This window comes from Astatotilapia calliptera, chromosome 18 (genome assembly GCF_964374335.1).
Source record: "Astatotilapia calliptera chromosome 18, fAstCal68.1, whole genome shotgun sequence".
NCBI lineage: Eukaryota > Metazoa > Chordata > Actinopteri > Cichliformes > Cichlidae > Astatotilapia > Astatotilapia calliptera.
The window spans coordinates 25,666,422-25,683,169 of NC_137439.1; the positions used below are offsets into that span (position 1 = coordinate 25,666,422).

Consider the following 16,748-nt stretch of genomic DNA (forward strand, 5'->3'; position numbering starts at 1 on the left):
TTCTCATCATGGATGTGCAGCTGACAACCTGTGCGATGAACTAAAATCTCTGAGGAATGCTTCCTGCACCTTGTTGAATCTGTGCCATGAGGAATTAAAACGAAAGAAGACAAAAGTGGGGCTGATCTGGTACTAGCAACGTGTAGCAAGTGGCTGGTGAGTGTATACAGGTTATTTCTGATATATCATTCCCCTTCAAGCCATACATTTAGAAATACTCTGTGCTGTGCATGTGCTGTAATCTCACACATGCATATATGTTGAATCGTTTTTTCTAAAATCTTGACTAGTCCTTTGTTTACAACAGTGCATATCTGTTACAGACTGCTGCAGTTGTTTGTATATTTATACAATATTTCTTTTTAACCGACGCCATTAACAGACCAGCAGGATGTCATGAAACTTACTGGTTTTGTAACCTGTTGGAGGCAGGACAGGATACAAAATATAGGCTTTTTTTTAAAACTTTACAAACAGAAGATGTACATTTTCCAGGCTTATAGTAGTAATCCTATGCCCAATCAGTGGAATGCAGTATGAACTGACTGATGTCACCACAAACTGGTTTTTATACATACCCAGTGAGCACCTATAGCGTGTATAATGTGAAGCTCTGTTTAAATTCAGCCGTGCTTTTCCTTCATAATGAACCCAAAAGTGTTGCTGCCTGGCCCAGTCGATTGCCGGCTCTTACCGTGTCTGCCGCCTGCGAGCACCGTGCAGGTTAATGTTAATGGGGATGCCGGATGACCTCCGGGGAGAATCTGTGTTCAACCACATGCCCACTCCTATCTGAGCTACCTCCTGTACAGTATATCCACCTAACAAGCTCCTCTCTATCTGAAAGTCAAATGTCCTTCTGCCAGCAGCTGATCATTTCATATCTCCAACAGGCTCCGGGGCACTGCTGTGACTGGCTGAGTGGACTCGATATCAGTTTAGTCACCGGGGAACTTCCTGTTGTTTACCAAGGCTCAAAGGTGAGTGCAAAAACACCTTCCACCCTCATATGTGTTTCTATAGAAACCACCACAGGTAAGGCAGGTAGGATGCTAATGGCCTCTCAGCGGGCCTGTGACACTCAGCAGCAGCCGTTTGTCACGGAAAAGCCGAGCCGGATGAATCCCTCCTTGATTACCGTTTCCACAGAATGAAACACACGCAGTGACGCTACACTGGTGAGTACACATGCTCTATGAAATCATTTTTCATTAAAAAAATTACAGAAAGGTCAACACTATGGCCAACAAATGCACGCATACATATATAGTAGATTCCTACCCAAATACATGAGTCCTGCGACTTTTCATCACTGCAGGGGCCTGGTGAGCTCGAAACCTCTCAGATTGTCTGGACGTTATTTGGCATGAGCACATGATGCTGAGCGAGTTTATATCTGCTATTCAAACAATCAAATGTTTTGTATTATTCATGGGTTGCTGAAAAACATATGGCGGTATTAACTTGGTGACAGTTCTGTTTAATACAGCGAGCCCAAGGCTAGGAACACCACAGCAGCTTGAAAAAAGGAGCTACAGCTCAACACAACAGACAGCAGTGTCATACCTAATTTATTCAGTATTGAATACATTGCAGCGTTAAGCTGAATAGTTTCCTCCGTTGCCCGCTCTGCTGTTAAAGCTCCATAAGCTATAGTCCTTGTTTATCTGATGTATTTCATTACTTTTTGTTTTATCACTGTGTGATTTATTGTGTTTTTGAACAGCTAAATTTAGTCCCATGCTTGTAAAAAGCACAATTCCTATTTAAAGACCTGTGCAAAAGACTCAAACCACCTCTTATTTCTTTATATTGTGCTATAGAAATAGGAAACAGGTGCAGGGATTTATTGAAGCATGTCCAAACATGCATGGAAACACACAGTATGTGAGGCAAAAACAGAGTTTGTACAATTCTAACAAACATGAACGGCAATAATTGGTGTGACTTTATGTTGGCTGCCTTTTTTCTTCTGTTCTTTGTCAACACGATCCCACACTGCTTGTTGAGGTCCGAGCTCTGGGGAGGCCAATTCATGACTGGTAGTGTTTCACTGTGTGTTTACTGCATTGGCAGTGTGTTTGGGATCGTTGTCATGCTAAAACATTATCAGAAGCTTTCCAGATTGTACTACATGATGGATCCAAATTTGATGGTGCTTTTCTGTGTTCATCAATTTGGACAAGATCTCCAACACCACTGACCGAAATGGAGCCCAAAACCATGATAGAGCTTCCACCATGTTGTACACACTCTATGTTGTACCTCTTTCCTGACCTCTGTACATACTTGAACCAAGTATTTCATATTTGGATTCACCACTCCATCTGTTGTTTCTCATTTTTAGTTTAGTTATTGTAAAATCTGGCATTACATGATAACCTCAGCCTTTTGTCCCTGTTTCTCTTCCTTTGGCTTCTTCCTTTCATTGAGATCATTTCTCATTAGGCTTCAGTGAACAGTAGATGGATCAACTTAAGCACCAGATGCATCTGTCAGGTCCTGTGTCAAGTCTTTGCTGGATTTCTTCAGCAGTTTCCTAAAATCCTTAAGGACAAACTGCACACCATGCCGGGATATGCCGAGTTTTCAGCTAATAGCTCTTTGGGAATCACATTACTACGCCAAAACTACTATTTTATGTTATCATTGGCATTTTTCATAGATTTAACTACAGAAATTGAACAGAAGATGTGTTTTTGCAACAGGCTTCAAGTAACAAAGTGCCTTAAAGATACAATTTGTCCTATTCTCTGTTATGTGTAGGAGCTTTTATTATGCTTGAATGATTCATGGGTCAGTGTTAAGTGGCTTAACAGAAAAAACAAAACAAAGCAAAGCAACAACAAAAAAAAGATTTACTATGAAAACGGTCAGTTCCAAGAAAAACGTCTTCTAAACGTCAGTAAGACAAAGGAGCTGATAGTGGACTTCAGCACTAAGCAGGAGAGGAACTACCAGACCCCCGTCATCAACGAGTGCCCAGTGGAGAGAGTGGACAGCTTCAAATACCTCGGAGTTCACATCACGCAGGACCTGTCATGGTCCTGTCACATCAACACCGTGGTGAAAAAGGCCCGACAGCGTCTCTACCACCTCAGACGCTTGAGAGACTTCCAACTGCCCTCCAAGGTGCTCAGGAACTTTTACTCGTGCACCATAGAGAGCATCCTGGCGGGAAACATCTTAACCTGGTTCGGGAACAGCACCATGCAGGACAGACGAGCTCTACAGAGGGTTGTGCGGTCAGCTGAGCGCACCATCCGCTCCGAGCTCCCTGACCTGCACTCAATCTACAGCAGGCGGTGCCGGACCAAGGCCAGGAAGATCGTGAAGGACCTCAGCCATCCCAACAACAGACTGTTCTCTCTGTTGAGGTCAGGAAAGCGATTCCGCTCCCTGAAGACCAACACAGAGAGACTGAGGAGGAGCTTCTTCCCGCAGGCGATACGGTCTCTCAATCACACCACCACACAGTACTGACCCACACATACAGTTCTTACACACACACTGGACTTTCTGGACTTTGGTTTTGCACAACACTGGTCACTATATTCTTCATTTCCGGTTAATACTTGTACAGCTGCTGTTATTGTGTATATATTTATTTATATTTAGATTTCTTCATACATTCTTATATAGTTCTATATTGTGTATTGTGTATTTTGTTGTACAGTTATTTTATTTTCAACTTTAATTTATATATTTATCTTTATCTTATTCTTCCCAGTTAAATTTACCCTTCATTCTAATTTGTGTTGTACAGTTATTTCATTTTTAACCTTAATTTATATTTTATTCCTTCCTAGTTAAATTTACCCTTTTTAATTTTTCATATTTATTTCCTATCTTATTCATAGCCTTTTCCTTTTTTGTTCTCTTTAGGTCACGAGCAGTTGTCCAAGCATTTCACTACATATCGTACTGTGTATGACTGTGTACGTGACAAATAAAATTTGAATTTAATTTAATTTGAATTTAAACTCTGAAACTCCTTCAGAAGGCCTGGAGAACTATTGCCCTGGCTCTTCTTTAGATGTTCTTCTTTAGTCTGCCTCCTTGGAAGAAAAGTATAAAGAAATGAGGAGTGTCTCAAGACTTTTGCATATTACTGTGTAACCAAAAGGGGCAGATAGGCCTTGCACATTTTTTCACAAGGTTGTGAGGTGCTTTTGATGAAACTGAAGCAAACAAGTTTAAATATGTATAAACCTCAGGGTACTTTACCTCACCGGGCAACCTGAGAACTTGCCTCGATCTCGCAGCGTGGTGCTACACCGAGGAATGGAGTCAAACAGAATTTCATCTTTAACATAAATGCCTAATGGAATTGGACTACTGCAATCATTTCATATTTGTTTGTATTGTTTCCATGTTTGCTGTGACGTGGTCCAGGCTTCGTTCGTCCTGAGCTTTTTCTGTAAGAAAAGCCTCCCATCGTCTTTGTTGTCCATCTCTAAGAAGTTTTGCTGTGACCTTGTAAAGCGCTGCAACAGATTCCTCTGATTATCTGGGCCGGCAGCTGTAATAGGATGCATGGTGTCTCTTGTTATCTGATTATGGCTCTGAAGAATGTTTCAGAGCAGCATGCGCAGATAGAGGTTGGCATGTAAAAAGAAGCAAGTCAGTGAGGACAATGGATAATCACCAAAAGAGGAATCTTACTTTTCTCACCATTGGACTGATATTCATGCTGAGTGGCATAGAGTACGGTAAGTTCATATCGAACTGGATATCATTTCAGGGTTGTTTTTGGCATATTAATGCACACGTCTCAACCCTTCTCTGTTGTTCCTCTGTGGTGGCCTCAGCTGTCATTCTTCCTACAATATGGAGGTATCTACAGATTTTGGAGGCTCCACCTTACTTCCTAGGTCTCGGTCTGTCTGCCTTCAGCTTGAGTGCACTGGTCACGGGCCCGCTATTTGGCATCTGGTCAGATCGAAGCAAAACTACAAAGTCCATTGTCCTTTTCTCAAATGTTTTCGAGATTGTTGGTAAGTAGTCAAGCCACGAGACATCACATGACTAATTTAGACTCTGCGTCACGCTTCTGTATGAAGAGACTCTGTGGGTCATCTTTTACGCATTTATTTTCACCTCATGCAACACAGAGAATTCCTTATAGATGACCGAGCTTACAAAAAATCTGATATCAGGTCATTCCTTTCATCTGAATGCAATCTAAATTTCTCTTTGAACGTAGCCTCCGGGAGGAAGAAAGTCAAGTGAATAGTGAAAGAGGCGCAGAATTGATTTAAACCTGCTTTCTTTCTAATGGCCAGCAGAGGGTGGCTTCTGCAGTTGCAAAAAGAAGTCTGATTGTAGAAAAGTCAAAGAGGAAATCACCCTACTGGTCCCTTCCCAAAATATTGATTCTGTTCTGAGTCTCATTTAGAATAAAAGACACAGTTAAGCAGGAAGTGCTTGCTAAATTGTGTTTGGCCATTTCCTGCCATGTGATTGTCAGTCACACTTCATCACGTGTGGTTTCATAAAAAGAAAAAAAAGGCTTTAGTTATGTAGACCTATACTGGCTGGCAACCCCATGGCAACCACCCGCTGGGTTGTGTTGGTCAGTGTTTGCTGGAGGTTACTAGGTGAAATCAGTCACAAAGAGGGTACTGTACCAACAACGTCCTTGTGATTGCTTTTGTTGATAGCAGATTGCTGCAGTTGCCCCATAGCTTGCTGTTGTAAAACTAAAATAAGACTTGAAACAGAGAAGGTTCACGTGTCTTCCATGCAAACTACTGGTGACAGCAGCAACTTGCTAGAGACCAAAGCAACTGCAAGAAGGTTCCTGGTAGCGCACGGTATACCTCCATACCGCTTTGTGACCAATTTCATGCTAGTGCGTGCCAACCTCTAGCAACCACTCTCCAAGCAGTTGTGGTTGGTGAGTGGTGAGAGGGCTATTAACAGTGGACCTTTAACCTCCTGCAGCCACTGGCTAATCTGTTAGTTGATGCACATGTTTCCATAGTGACCATAGTTACCAGATAGCCACTGACTAGTCTCTAGGCTTGTGTGAAGGTACAGGCTTCAAAATGAGAACTCTCTAGCTGCCTCTGCGATTCAAATTTTTATCTACAGGATGCACACAATGGATTATGGGAATTTCTAAAATAACTATTTATTTGTTCTTTAAGCAAAGCATTATAGGGATGATGTGAGTCATTGTTAAGAAATTTATGTTGTCAACCAAACAACAAAATCACCTGAATGCTATTAGACTAACAGTATATTCTAAATAGTAGCTAAATATTAGTAAATACTAGCTAAAACCTAGCTACTATCAGCTAAAATCAACTAACTAAAACAGCAGTACCACATGATCGTCTATTATTGTTAATGTGCACTTTACTAGATACAGTGTTTTTCTATTGTCACCGAATGTGTTGGAATCAATGACTGTAGACCTTTTTAGTAAAAGAAAAGTTTTTTTTTATACAGTCATTGGTTGGCGTGTTAGCATGCTAACATTAGCCAACTAGCCAAAGTATAGAATAGTATAGAAGTTAATGGAATTGTTACAGGGTGAAGCCAGTACTTTTTTGGAAACATTTAAACAAAGATCTTGCCTCAGATGAAGATGCATTTCACAACAATTTTTTATTTTTTTTAAATTTCTTCTCAGGTAACTTTATGTATTTCATTGGATACTCAAAGTGGCTTTTGTTATGCAGTCGGATTGTAGCAGGTGACAAATGCGCACACACATGCACGCATGCATTACGTAAAACGGTTAACACTCAATGCATGTAATATATCATAGTTTGATATGTTTGCCCTAAGGTGTCGGAGCAGGAGCTGGGTCCTCCATCTTTGGCTTTTTGACTCGGAGCACTCAGCCGGAGGAGCGAGCTGGAATATTTGCCGCCATCATGGCTGGTCGACAAGCCGGTCTTCTTGTTGGTCAGTTTCTACCCTTTCCACTTATCCACAGAGAAATAGGTGTTATTTCACCTCTCACCACCCCTTCTGCCCTGTGAGGAAATATCAGACAACGGGAAGGATTTCGTGATCCTTTTTTCCCCTTTTTTCTTTTTTGATGTTTCATTTAAACTGTGAGCAGAAAAAAACATTCAATAAAATCACTAAGGAGCAGGCTACTGTTTCCACACATCTTCCATTTATCTCATCTTTAAAGCACTTCCTCCTGTCTCTACAGGGCCGGCGTTCAACCTGTTCCTGCGGCTGTGTGATTTCAAACTGGGGCCCTTTGTTGTGAACAAGTATACGTCTCCTGGGGTAACAGCATCCAGATAATCAGTAATCTAAGGTTCTGTGAAAGGCTCATGAATACAGAAATAACCTTCAGAAATAGTCGCTCTACATTCTGTGCTCACATATATATTTTTCCTCCTTTGTTCTCCTGTGAGTAAGAGGAATACAAAACACCTGCAGCGGTACTCGGTCCCGTAACAACCTGTATCGATCTGTTTCTATCTAAGTGTGCCTCAATAAAACACCTGTAGCGTGGATGAAGCTTAAATGAGACTTAACAAAGCTCTTATATGCCTGCTTCCATTTTTTTCCGCATAATATGACCCAGAATCCCTCTCTAGAGTTCACTCTGCCAGGCAGCGCTTCCATAGCTGAACCACTTTATCTCTCCTGAAAGCTTCCAGGGATTCTGGTCCTGTGAAAATATCTTTTTTTGTGTGTTTAAACTGTAAGATCTTTGAAGACATGTGGGTTTTTCCTCCATGCTGTCAGATCTTCATGTGCCTGTTGTGGATGCTGCTCCAGTTTGTCGTCCTGGCTATGTACTGGGATGTACCACCCGTTAGCTGCGAGGGGGGAGCCACGATGATGGAGATGAAACAGGAGGAGGTAGAGGAAGAGGTGCCGCTGATGGGGTCTGACGAGGAGCCGGTGCACACCTACAGAGCCCTCAACTCCGACCAACTGGAGACCTCCACCTCGTCTGACATGCAACCCGTCCACAGAGCTTCGGACCCCTTCCGAAACTTCAGCGCCAGCAGAGGTGAGCCGGCAGGTTTGACTGCCTGTCTCGAGCAATTACAGTCAGCTTTCCTCTGCCCCATTTTGCAGCGTTCAGGTAGGAAGAGGTGTCACTGCCAATGCACATGTTTCATATCTGCTCTATTGATTTTGCTTGTATTTGCTCACTCAGTCTCGCACACACTTTCCATTCTCCAGGTCTCTCTGAGGAATTTTCTGCAGCATGTCAGATCAGATTCCCGGTGTATTGATTGGACTTGCGTGTACATGTCTGGTTTATGTCAGAGCATGTATATACATGATGTCAGGTGCACTATTGGATTAGTGTCATAGTACGTTTACATGGCGATTGCGATTGTTTGCCACTACTCAATATCCTTTCTGTACTTTCTTTGACTGTGTGTGTGTCTTGGGAGTGAGTGGGTTGAGTACTTACTCATTTGTCTTAACCATGTTGTGAGGACCTAAAGCTTTGATCGTAGATTTACGCACTCACATTCTGGGGATTTATTTTTCTTTTGGGGACGTCGTTAAATTTAAGCTGCAGACGTGTTTAAAGCTTACGGTCGAGGTGAGTGTTGGGGTCAGAGTTGTGTTTAAGACTGAAGTAACTCTCCAGGAAATGCGAGTCGGTGTTGTGTCCTCTAAAGACACAACTGCGAGTGCGTGTGTTTGTGTGTATGTGCTGTATTGATTCTCTCACTCTTTGAAGACGTGGTAGAGGGAAGGATGGAAGACTTCCTTTTTTATTGACTGACTTGCTGTGGTTGACTTGTGGATGAAATGGAGACAGAATTGGTAATGTGGCCAACATTCCTCTTATTGATTCCTTTTTGTACGAAGAGAAGCTACAACACCAGAAACGCAGCAGGAGCGGAGGATGTTTTCTCTGGCACATGCAGTAGGAGTGTCTGTTAGCCCTTACAGCGTGTCTGGTATTCGCTCTCTTTAATTATTGATCTTTTCTGACTTTTTGTGGAGAAGCTTTGAAAATCAGGGCAGATCTTTCACTTTCTTTCATCAAATCTTGATTTTTCTGGTAGGTGTCGTGGAAAGAAAAAAGTACATAACAGCACCAGTAAAATCTCTGTGAATCTTTGCTTTTGGAACAAGGAAAACTACACAACTGCCTTTTTTAGTCCATGTACTTGTATTGTATCTGAACTGGATCAGATTTTACACATGCTTACACGGCACTGCAGGTTTGTAGCCTGCTCTGTTTCACGCTCTAGTTCTTCTCCCTTGAAAAGACTGAAACATTCAAAGATGTATTATCTGAAATATACTTAAGAGATATTTTGTAATCAAGAGTTAGATTCCACTTTCATACTGAGCAAAAAGTCCAGATGCAGGAGTGAATGCCTTCATTTGTTTAACATGTATAAAAATATAGAAATAAAAGAAATGCAGGTTTTACTCTGTGCTAGATCCTCTGCTAGTAAATGTCTTCCTGGATAACTAACAACAATGATATCAATGAAGTCAATATGTGGTTTAAAACAGTTCTAGGCTATATAGCTTCTTAGTTTTTCCAGTTAGATCAAGAAAGTATGATTAGTTTTAGGGTTGAATTTTGGGTTGATATTTTCAGGTTGTACCCCTCCTCTCACGAGTGATGAAATGTTTAGAAGTAATGGTAAGCTAATTTTAATGCCATGCTAGCTAGTCTCTTTCCTAAGCTAAGCTATACAATGAATAAAACGGTGGAACTTGCTGTTTTGCTTTGTCTACTTGTGGCGTCACCAGAAAACCATCTTTAGGTCAAAGCATTTTCCTCATAGATCTTTTTATTACTTATTTTCTGTGCAGCATCAAATGTAAAATGTATCGGCTGAGCAAGAGCATGTCTTTAAGGTCCAAAGGAAAAGCATCAAAGTGGCCACCTGGATTTTTTAAAAAAGTATAAATAAATCTTGGGCTAATTTGGATTGGCCGCTGAGCTGCTTTTATCCATAGATGGGATAAAAACTAGTTTCCGAGTCGTTTGCCGTTTGAATTGATGCTTTGATGTTTTTGCTGTCACCATTTTTTTTTGGGGGGGGTGTTTGAAGACAGAGTTGATGTTTGGATGAAGAATCAGGTTTTCAGCTCACTCTAGCAGGTTTGGTTACCAGTCTGCTTCCATAAACTTCATAGGATCAATGAACAGACAAACAAATCAGCTAATTAGTGTTAACAAAGATAATAATTAAATATTAGACTTTTACTCACCAAACCAGAAACACAAACTTCTGGGAGAGTTCGTACCACGCAGAAACACATCATATTAGCCAATTAAAATTGTCATAAAAGGCACCAACAGCACAAGCATGGAGGTAAGATCCAGCTCAGTGGCTTGAATTAGCAGAGGTGATACCTAGAAGACCCAAACTGCTTACAGTTGCTTGTGTCTGGATGCCTGTTGGTCAAATTGGCCGCGCCCCCAGCTTCTAGTATCCAGAGTCCTTAAAAAACCCCTCTCTGCTCAGAGATTTTGTAATAAGTGAAAAAATGCACAAACTATTTTTTGTTCTTTAACGATGCTTTCTACTGTCTGGATATTTTAACATTAGGATTGACCTTCTTTTAGAGCAAGGCAATTTTCAGCTCCAGTGGTTGCCCTTTGCTTTAATACCAAAGACCTGGCAACCCTAGCAACCACTTTGTAACTTTTTTTGTCCATTATTAAGCATTTTTGATTCTAATAATCAGTCTGTAGATTCAGACTTTGGAATAAAAGCTGGGAAATCTTGGGGAAAAAAATCTGTCTCAGAACTTTCTGAGGTACAATAAATCATTTTAAAGCCACATCAGGTATTTACCTGCACACATACACATCCAGTGACATAAAATAATCAAACCATGTCAATAGCAGTGCAAACGCTGAACACAGAGAACTGAACTGTAGTGGATCACACAGTGTAATATCAAGCCGATTCTCCAGCCATCTGGCATCCAAATTTAGCAGCAAGCCCAGCTCGTTTTCCTCCTCTCCAAGCCCATAAGGAGGAATTTGTTCCAGGAAAAGCTGGTATCAAAATTTGGAATTTATTGAAAGCTTCCCCCCCCTTTTTTCCTGTGTAATCATGTTTTGGATATAAGATAAATATCAGAATCCATACTTCTCTCCATCAAAAGAAATAGATATAGAGCGTCTTGGACGACATGATCAACACGACCAGGCGGCCAGGATTTGTCACGCCTCCTTCTATCTTACAACCGCTTTGAGATCGTCCAACTTTTCTTTTCTCTTAAAACTTCTTGATCTCGAATTAACTTGCCAGTTGAAACTTTCGATTTGAAGCTAGCAGTTGAAGATTTTTGGGGATTTTTCTCCCTGACTTCCCTATTTTATTTCTTCTGGTATCTCTCTCTCTGTCCTTCTCTGCACAGAGTTCCTGAGAGAAGAGGTAGTTGTTGTCCTCACGGCTCAGTTCATCACTCTCTTCAATCAGACGGCGCTGGAGGTGAGAGCAGCGACCATCGAGATCCATCAGGCAGCGATTCCAAACATTTCACACTATGTCACACTGTTTATCATCCAGAGTGAATAACACTGAGTCTTCTAAGACCTAAACTTTTGGGAAAATAATCAGTTAAATGCTGAAGCACATAATCAGCCTCTGTGTAAAGATCCATTCTCACCTCTTATTAAACTGACCTAACTGGATACTCTGGTTACCTTTCTTTACCTCTGAATGGACCGCTTTGCCTAAATGACTGGTGTCTTTCTAAAAATTCACAGACCATGGTGACCCCTCTTACGCAGCGCCACTTCAACTTTGGCGAGCTGGGCAACAGCCTCATGTACAGCCTGTGCGGGGTGGAGGTCATCCTGGGCTTCTTCTTTGTACGCTGGCTGAGCAGGAAGGTGGCGGACCGCGCCGTGCTGGCAGCGGGCCTGGTCATCTGCTGCACCGCCTGTATCTGGTGCCTCATCTTCCTCTGCAACCCCCGAGGTGCTAACCTGCCTGTGAAAAACCACACCCACAGACACACACACACAAATGCAGGCACACACAGACACAAAAATGCCTCTTTTTCTGAGCCAAATCCTTTCTGTTCCACCAGTGTCGGTGTGTAGAGCACAGCAGAGCCATATTGGGTTACACACTGGCTGAACTGAGTGTGCTCTGTAAATGATATCATTCAGCAGGATACCATAGAGGCAAACCGGATCCTGTATGTTAATGTTGGCCTGCGTCTGTTGCAGCTCGTCACGTTTATCGCTCTGATTACAAGTGACAGGTGCTGGAGCTGGGTAGTGCCTGAGTACATATAAAAGGATTAGAGTAATCAAATTTAGCAAAAATGCTATTTGTTAAAGCGTGGCTGTCATTTGTTTGCCATTTGTTAACCGTTGTGGTTAAAGCAACCGAACAAAGACATAAAACCCGAAAGAAAGACACCTAAAGAAAAACTATTTTATCCTTTGGGGCCACCGAGAGGCATGTTTGATTGGTGAAACTGTAATTTGATCGTAAAATGATAGACTTTCAGCTCATGCAAGAACTTCCAACAATTAGAGTCGGCACAAATTCATACAGGCATGTGCATGATGCAAAGCAGCAGAGAACAAAAATCAAGTGGTTGCCAGCTTGGCAGGGGTTTCGTTTTTCGGATTGAGCCGTCTCTGGTGTTGCCAGCCCATTTGTGGGAGAAACTTAAAAACTGACGGACGGACGAGCTGGGCAACCGAAGCATGATCTGCCACACTCTTTGAATGATCATGACTCCACATGAGAAATAAGAAGCTTCAGAACTGTCATATTTATTGGCCACTAGGTCTATCAAATATAGGTATGCGAGGGTTTATGTTGGATTGCGCTAAAGGTAATTGCTGAATTATGTATTCCATTTACTCTGTGATAAACTACTTTAATTTAGCGATCCTGTGATATCATCTTCCCACCCCTGCCAGGTGGTTATGGATGGGAGCTGTCGGCCTTCATCATCGGAGTGTTTCTGCAGCTGCTGGGGCTTCCCTTTGTGGCCGTGTCTCAGGTGTCTCTCTTCTCCAAAGTCACTGCTGAGAAAACACAAGGTTGGCTCATATTACCTTGGCACCGTGTGCTGGCTCAACACATTAAAACAACAGATTGTTGCTCAGCGCATGTGATGCATAGAAAAAAAAATTACACGTAGCGAACTTTAAAGCCATATTGTTATGTTTATATCTGAAATAAATAACCTAATATTTTGTGATCCCTCACCAAAAGGATTCAGCCAAGGTGTCAGACGCTCAGTTGGGGGCCTGGCCACAATCTTGGGTCCCTTGTGGGCTGGAGGATTGACTAATAATTTGTACATAATGTTGGGCATGATGCTGGCACTACTTCTTATGATCACAGTAAGTAGAACAAGGCGCTCAGTAATAGTGTAGTGTTACACAGACTGGCTATGTGGCTGTGTTCTGTCAGGTGTTTAGCTTAGCTTGGCTTAGCATGTAATCTATTATGTGGTACTAACACATATCTACTATCACTGATAAACCAACGGGATAAGACATGCCATATACAGTTATTTAACCGATACAAAAGAGAAACTGGAAAGTTTTGTGTTGTTCAAATTTTTATTCTTTATAGAGTGCTAAGCTAAGCTATAGCTTGTAGCGTTTACGTCATGGATCCAGACCTGAAATTCCTCCAGAAGTAGTGATGTAGCTGCTGCAGGACAGCGATTTAACTGCAAAATGACATAAGCGTTCAGCAAGCTTGCTTAAATAGAGAATTAATTTTGTTTTGCAATCACTTGAGTCAAGTCCCCTGTTGCAAGGAGACCTATTGCAGACAGGTTGCACTCTTTGGTGCAGAATAATTGATTGATTGCAGTGAGCTGGCAACCTCTACAAGGTATCTGAGAGTGATTGCAGTCAGTCTGAGGGGGACCATGATCATCCACCTGTGCAGTTGCCTTAGTATTAAAAGTGCGCGCCACAAACTTTTCTGTTCAGCTCAATTCTTTTTATATAGCACCAAATCACAACAACAGTTGCCTCCATGCACTTTTTATCCGGTTGTTCAGTCTGACGTCACTAGCCGTGTCTGGACCTAAACTCCGCTGCAGGTCCATATATCAAACATCACTATGGCATTACTGAGAGTTGAAAAACTGTCTAAAGTCTTTCATCTTTAATAAAATGATCAGCGTTCTGCTCTACCAGGTGTAACAATTGAGTTTAACATCCAGGCATCCATGAAAACGGAATTTATGACATTTAACGGAGTTAGAAGTTAGCAGGGAGTTAGCTCGCTAGCTTCTATCTAAATACAATATAGCATGTCCTGACTGCTGGGTTTTGGAAAGAAATTAAAACGTACAGCTCTGTTATCACTTCCAGCATAAATGAAGACAGAAAACTAAACAGCAGTGACGTTTGAAGGGTTACTGAAGTTGGGCTAGCTGGTATATAATGATGTGCTACGTGACCGCTAGCGACACAGCTATGTTAGCATAATATAAACAAGCTAACTTTTTTTCCCACTCGATAAAAGTTAACGTGAGTGTTCTCGGTGGTCAGGAACAAATGTAATCACATGGCAGGATGCTGTAAAAGGACCAAACTTCAGCCAGGAGAACAACTGAGATAATCCATTCACAATACGAGGTTAGTCATTCATATACTGCTGCATGGGCTGGGCTGTAGTTACATCCTAAGGTTTTAAAAACTGAGCTTAAATAAATGATTAGCGGTAATAAAAGCCGAGGGAGGTCAACAGTGATCACTGACTGTTTTAGGAGCTTTTTGAGATCAAATAGAAGAAAATACATAACATTAAACATGTTAACAACACAAAAGCCATATTAAACGCAGACTACTTTAGGCCCGGAAGTAGGATTCGTCGTGTCATCACTGAACAACCAGATTGTAAGGTTAAGACCTATGTCTGTGAAGGTTCTCAGTCATCCAGGTCATCATAGTCTAAGGAGGTTTAAAAGAAAAGCGTCTGGACTTCTTTAGGTTTCTTGAAGACGTTTCATCTCTCCTCTGAGAAGCTTCTTCAGTTCTAAGAGCAATTGGTGGACAGTCCCAGATTTTAAGCCCTAAGTAAAGGTCCTAAAATAATACATAGAATACAGAAAAAAAAAATCCAACAATCAGATGACCCCTTATGAGCAAGTGCTTTGGTCACAGTGGGAAGGAAAAATTCCCTTTTAACAGGAAGAAACCTCCGGCAGAAACGGGCTTAGTGAAGGGTGGCCATCTGCCACGACCGATTGAGGGTGAGAGGGGAGAAAGACAAAACACAACAAACAACATCAGTGCATAAACCCTGCAATCACCAATTTTTCCTAGTTGCAAGAAGGTTGTTGCTCAATTTTTGCTATAGTGCGACTGAACCAAAAATGTTCCTTTTAGTTTTCCCTAGATTATATATATACTCCATAATCTGTTAAAAGCTCAAAATACGGTTTAAAACGCCTTTCTCCCCTTTAAACTTATATTTAATACAGCCATCTGTGCTTTGGATTATCCCATAGTTCATTTCGTGATTGTCTGGGTAGTGTGTCTCTCTAATATAGTCTTGGTCATTAGGCAGACTGACTGTGTATGGCTTTAAGAAAATCGCCTTCTGCTAAAGGATAGCTTACTTTAGCTTCACATAGCGTTGAGACTGAAAACAGACGCTACAAACTAGCAGGTGGGAAAGCTCACTGGAATATAACATGTTACATTCTACTGTTGTTTTTAAAAAAAAAAGTAATTTGGTGATAAAATTCCAAATAGTTCTTTTGAATTTATGTTTATTCTGCATGCTAAACTAAGTTAAGCTGTGTGGTTAGCTGTAGCTTCACATTTAGCATAGACACGAGTGTGGCTTCAGACTGATCATTTAACGCTTACAAAATCTTTAATGGTTATTTTAATTTTAATGTCAGCAGAGAGAAAGAGCTCTGTTTTCTGTCCTTCATCTACCTTCCCTGTTTGAAACTAGCCGAAGCTACTGCTTAAAAAAATTTTTTTTCACCAATCCAGTGTGAAAAACAGTAGCCACAGGCTGTTCTAGCCAGTAAAATCTTTAACTCAGCATGTCTTTGATAGCCTCTACTTATTACTTGCTTCTCTCTATTCTCCAAAGCCATATCACACTGTACATTTTCACAGGTTATGACAGCGCTGTCCTACGACCGCCTGACTGAGCCGCGAGCGGTGCAGAGTGCACAGAGCTCTGACAGCGGAGGATAGAGCTGCAGTCCTTGTGAAGAGCAGGAGAGGCTAAAGACGGACAGAGGGAGCGCCCTTCACCTCTGAGAGAATCAATACAGGTTTACTGCAGAGGGAATTGTATGAATGTGGAATAAAAAATGTTCAAAACACATGCTGGACCTCAGAAGCTGCTGTAAAGGTGATCACACTCTTTCACGGTTAAATAACACTGTTCGTTTCTAAGCTGTGCTATCAGATTCAATTATAATTGACCTTAGGTGCATATTTACTATCAGACTGTTAATTATATTTTACACAAGGGGGCACCATTGCTCTCATATTGAATATTCAGAGGCATAAATGAAGATGAAAGCCATTATTTTTAAACCAAACTATTTTTATTCCCCCGGTGTTTGTTGGAAAAAAATAAATAAATGAGAGAAAGAAGCAGGTTTTTCCGAGTGACCTTTGTAGCAAAGCTTTGTTTCTTGTCTTTCTTCCTTTGGAAAAAAAAAAGAGAGAGACGGAGAACAGATGACACAATGAGTCCAGAAGTGGAGTTGTCAACATCTGAGAAGCTCCATGTCAGTGCTGCTGATAGAAGAAGGTCAGACAGAGTGAAGATTTTCAGATTTGTTGTTTTGTTCCC

General features: G+C 41.4%; 1 protein-coding gene across 3 annotated transcripts; it reads left to right on the forward strand.

The window, feature by feature from the left end:
- Window positions 1–15: 15 nt before the first annotated feature.
- On the forward strand, window positions 16–16,546 carry mfsd8l2 (major facilitator superfamily domain containing 8-like 2). Of its 3 annotated transcripts, XM_026149759.2 has the most exons (13): window positions 16–156; window positions 894–980; window positions 4,396–4,712; window positions 4,812–4,997; window positions 6,641–6,703; window positions 6,799–6,918; window positions 7,175–7,254; window positions 7,723–7,993; window positions 11,344–11,417; window positions 11,696–11,909; window positions 12,872–12,994; window positions 13,170–13,300; window positions 16,058–16,546. In XM_026149759.2, exons 3-13 carry the CDS (start codon window positions 4,637–4,639, stop codon window positions 16,136–16,138), a joined length of 1,419 nt encoding a protein of 472 aa, XP_026005544.1. In that variant the 5' UTR covers window positions 16–156; window positions 894–980; window positions 4,396–4,636; the 3' UTR covers window positions 16,139–16,546. The 3 variants fall into 3 exon arrangements, with proteins under 3 accessions (XP_026005544.1, XP_026005547.1, XP_026005548.1); XM_026149762.2 differs by lacking the exons at window positions 4,396–4,712; window positions 4,812–4,997; XM_026149763.2 differs by lacking the exons at window positions 16–156; window positions 894–980; window positions 4,396–4,712; window positions 4,812–4,997 and adding an exon at window positions 6,021–6,172.
- Window positions 16,547–16,748: the final 202 nt, after the last annotated feature.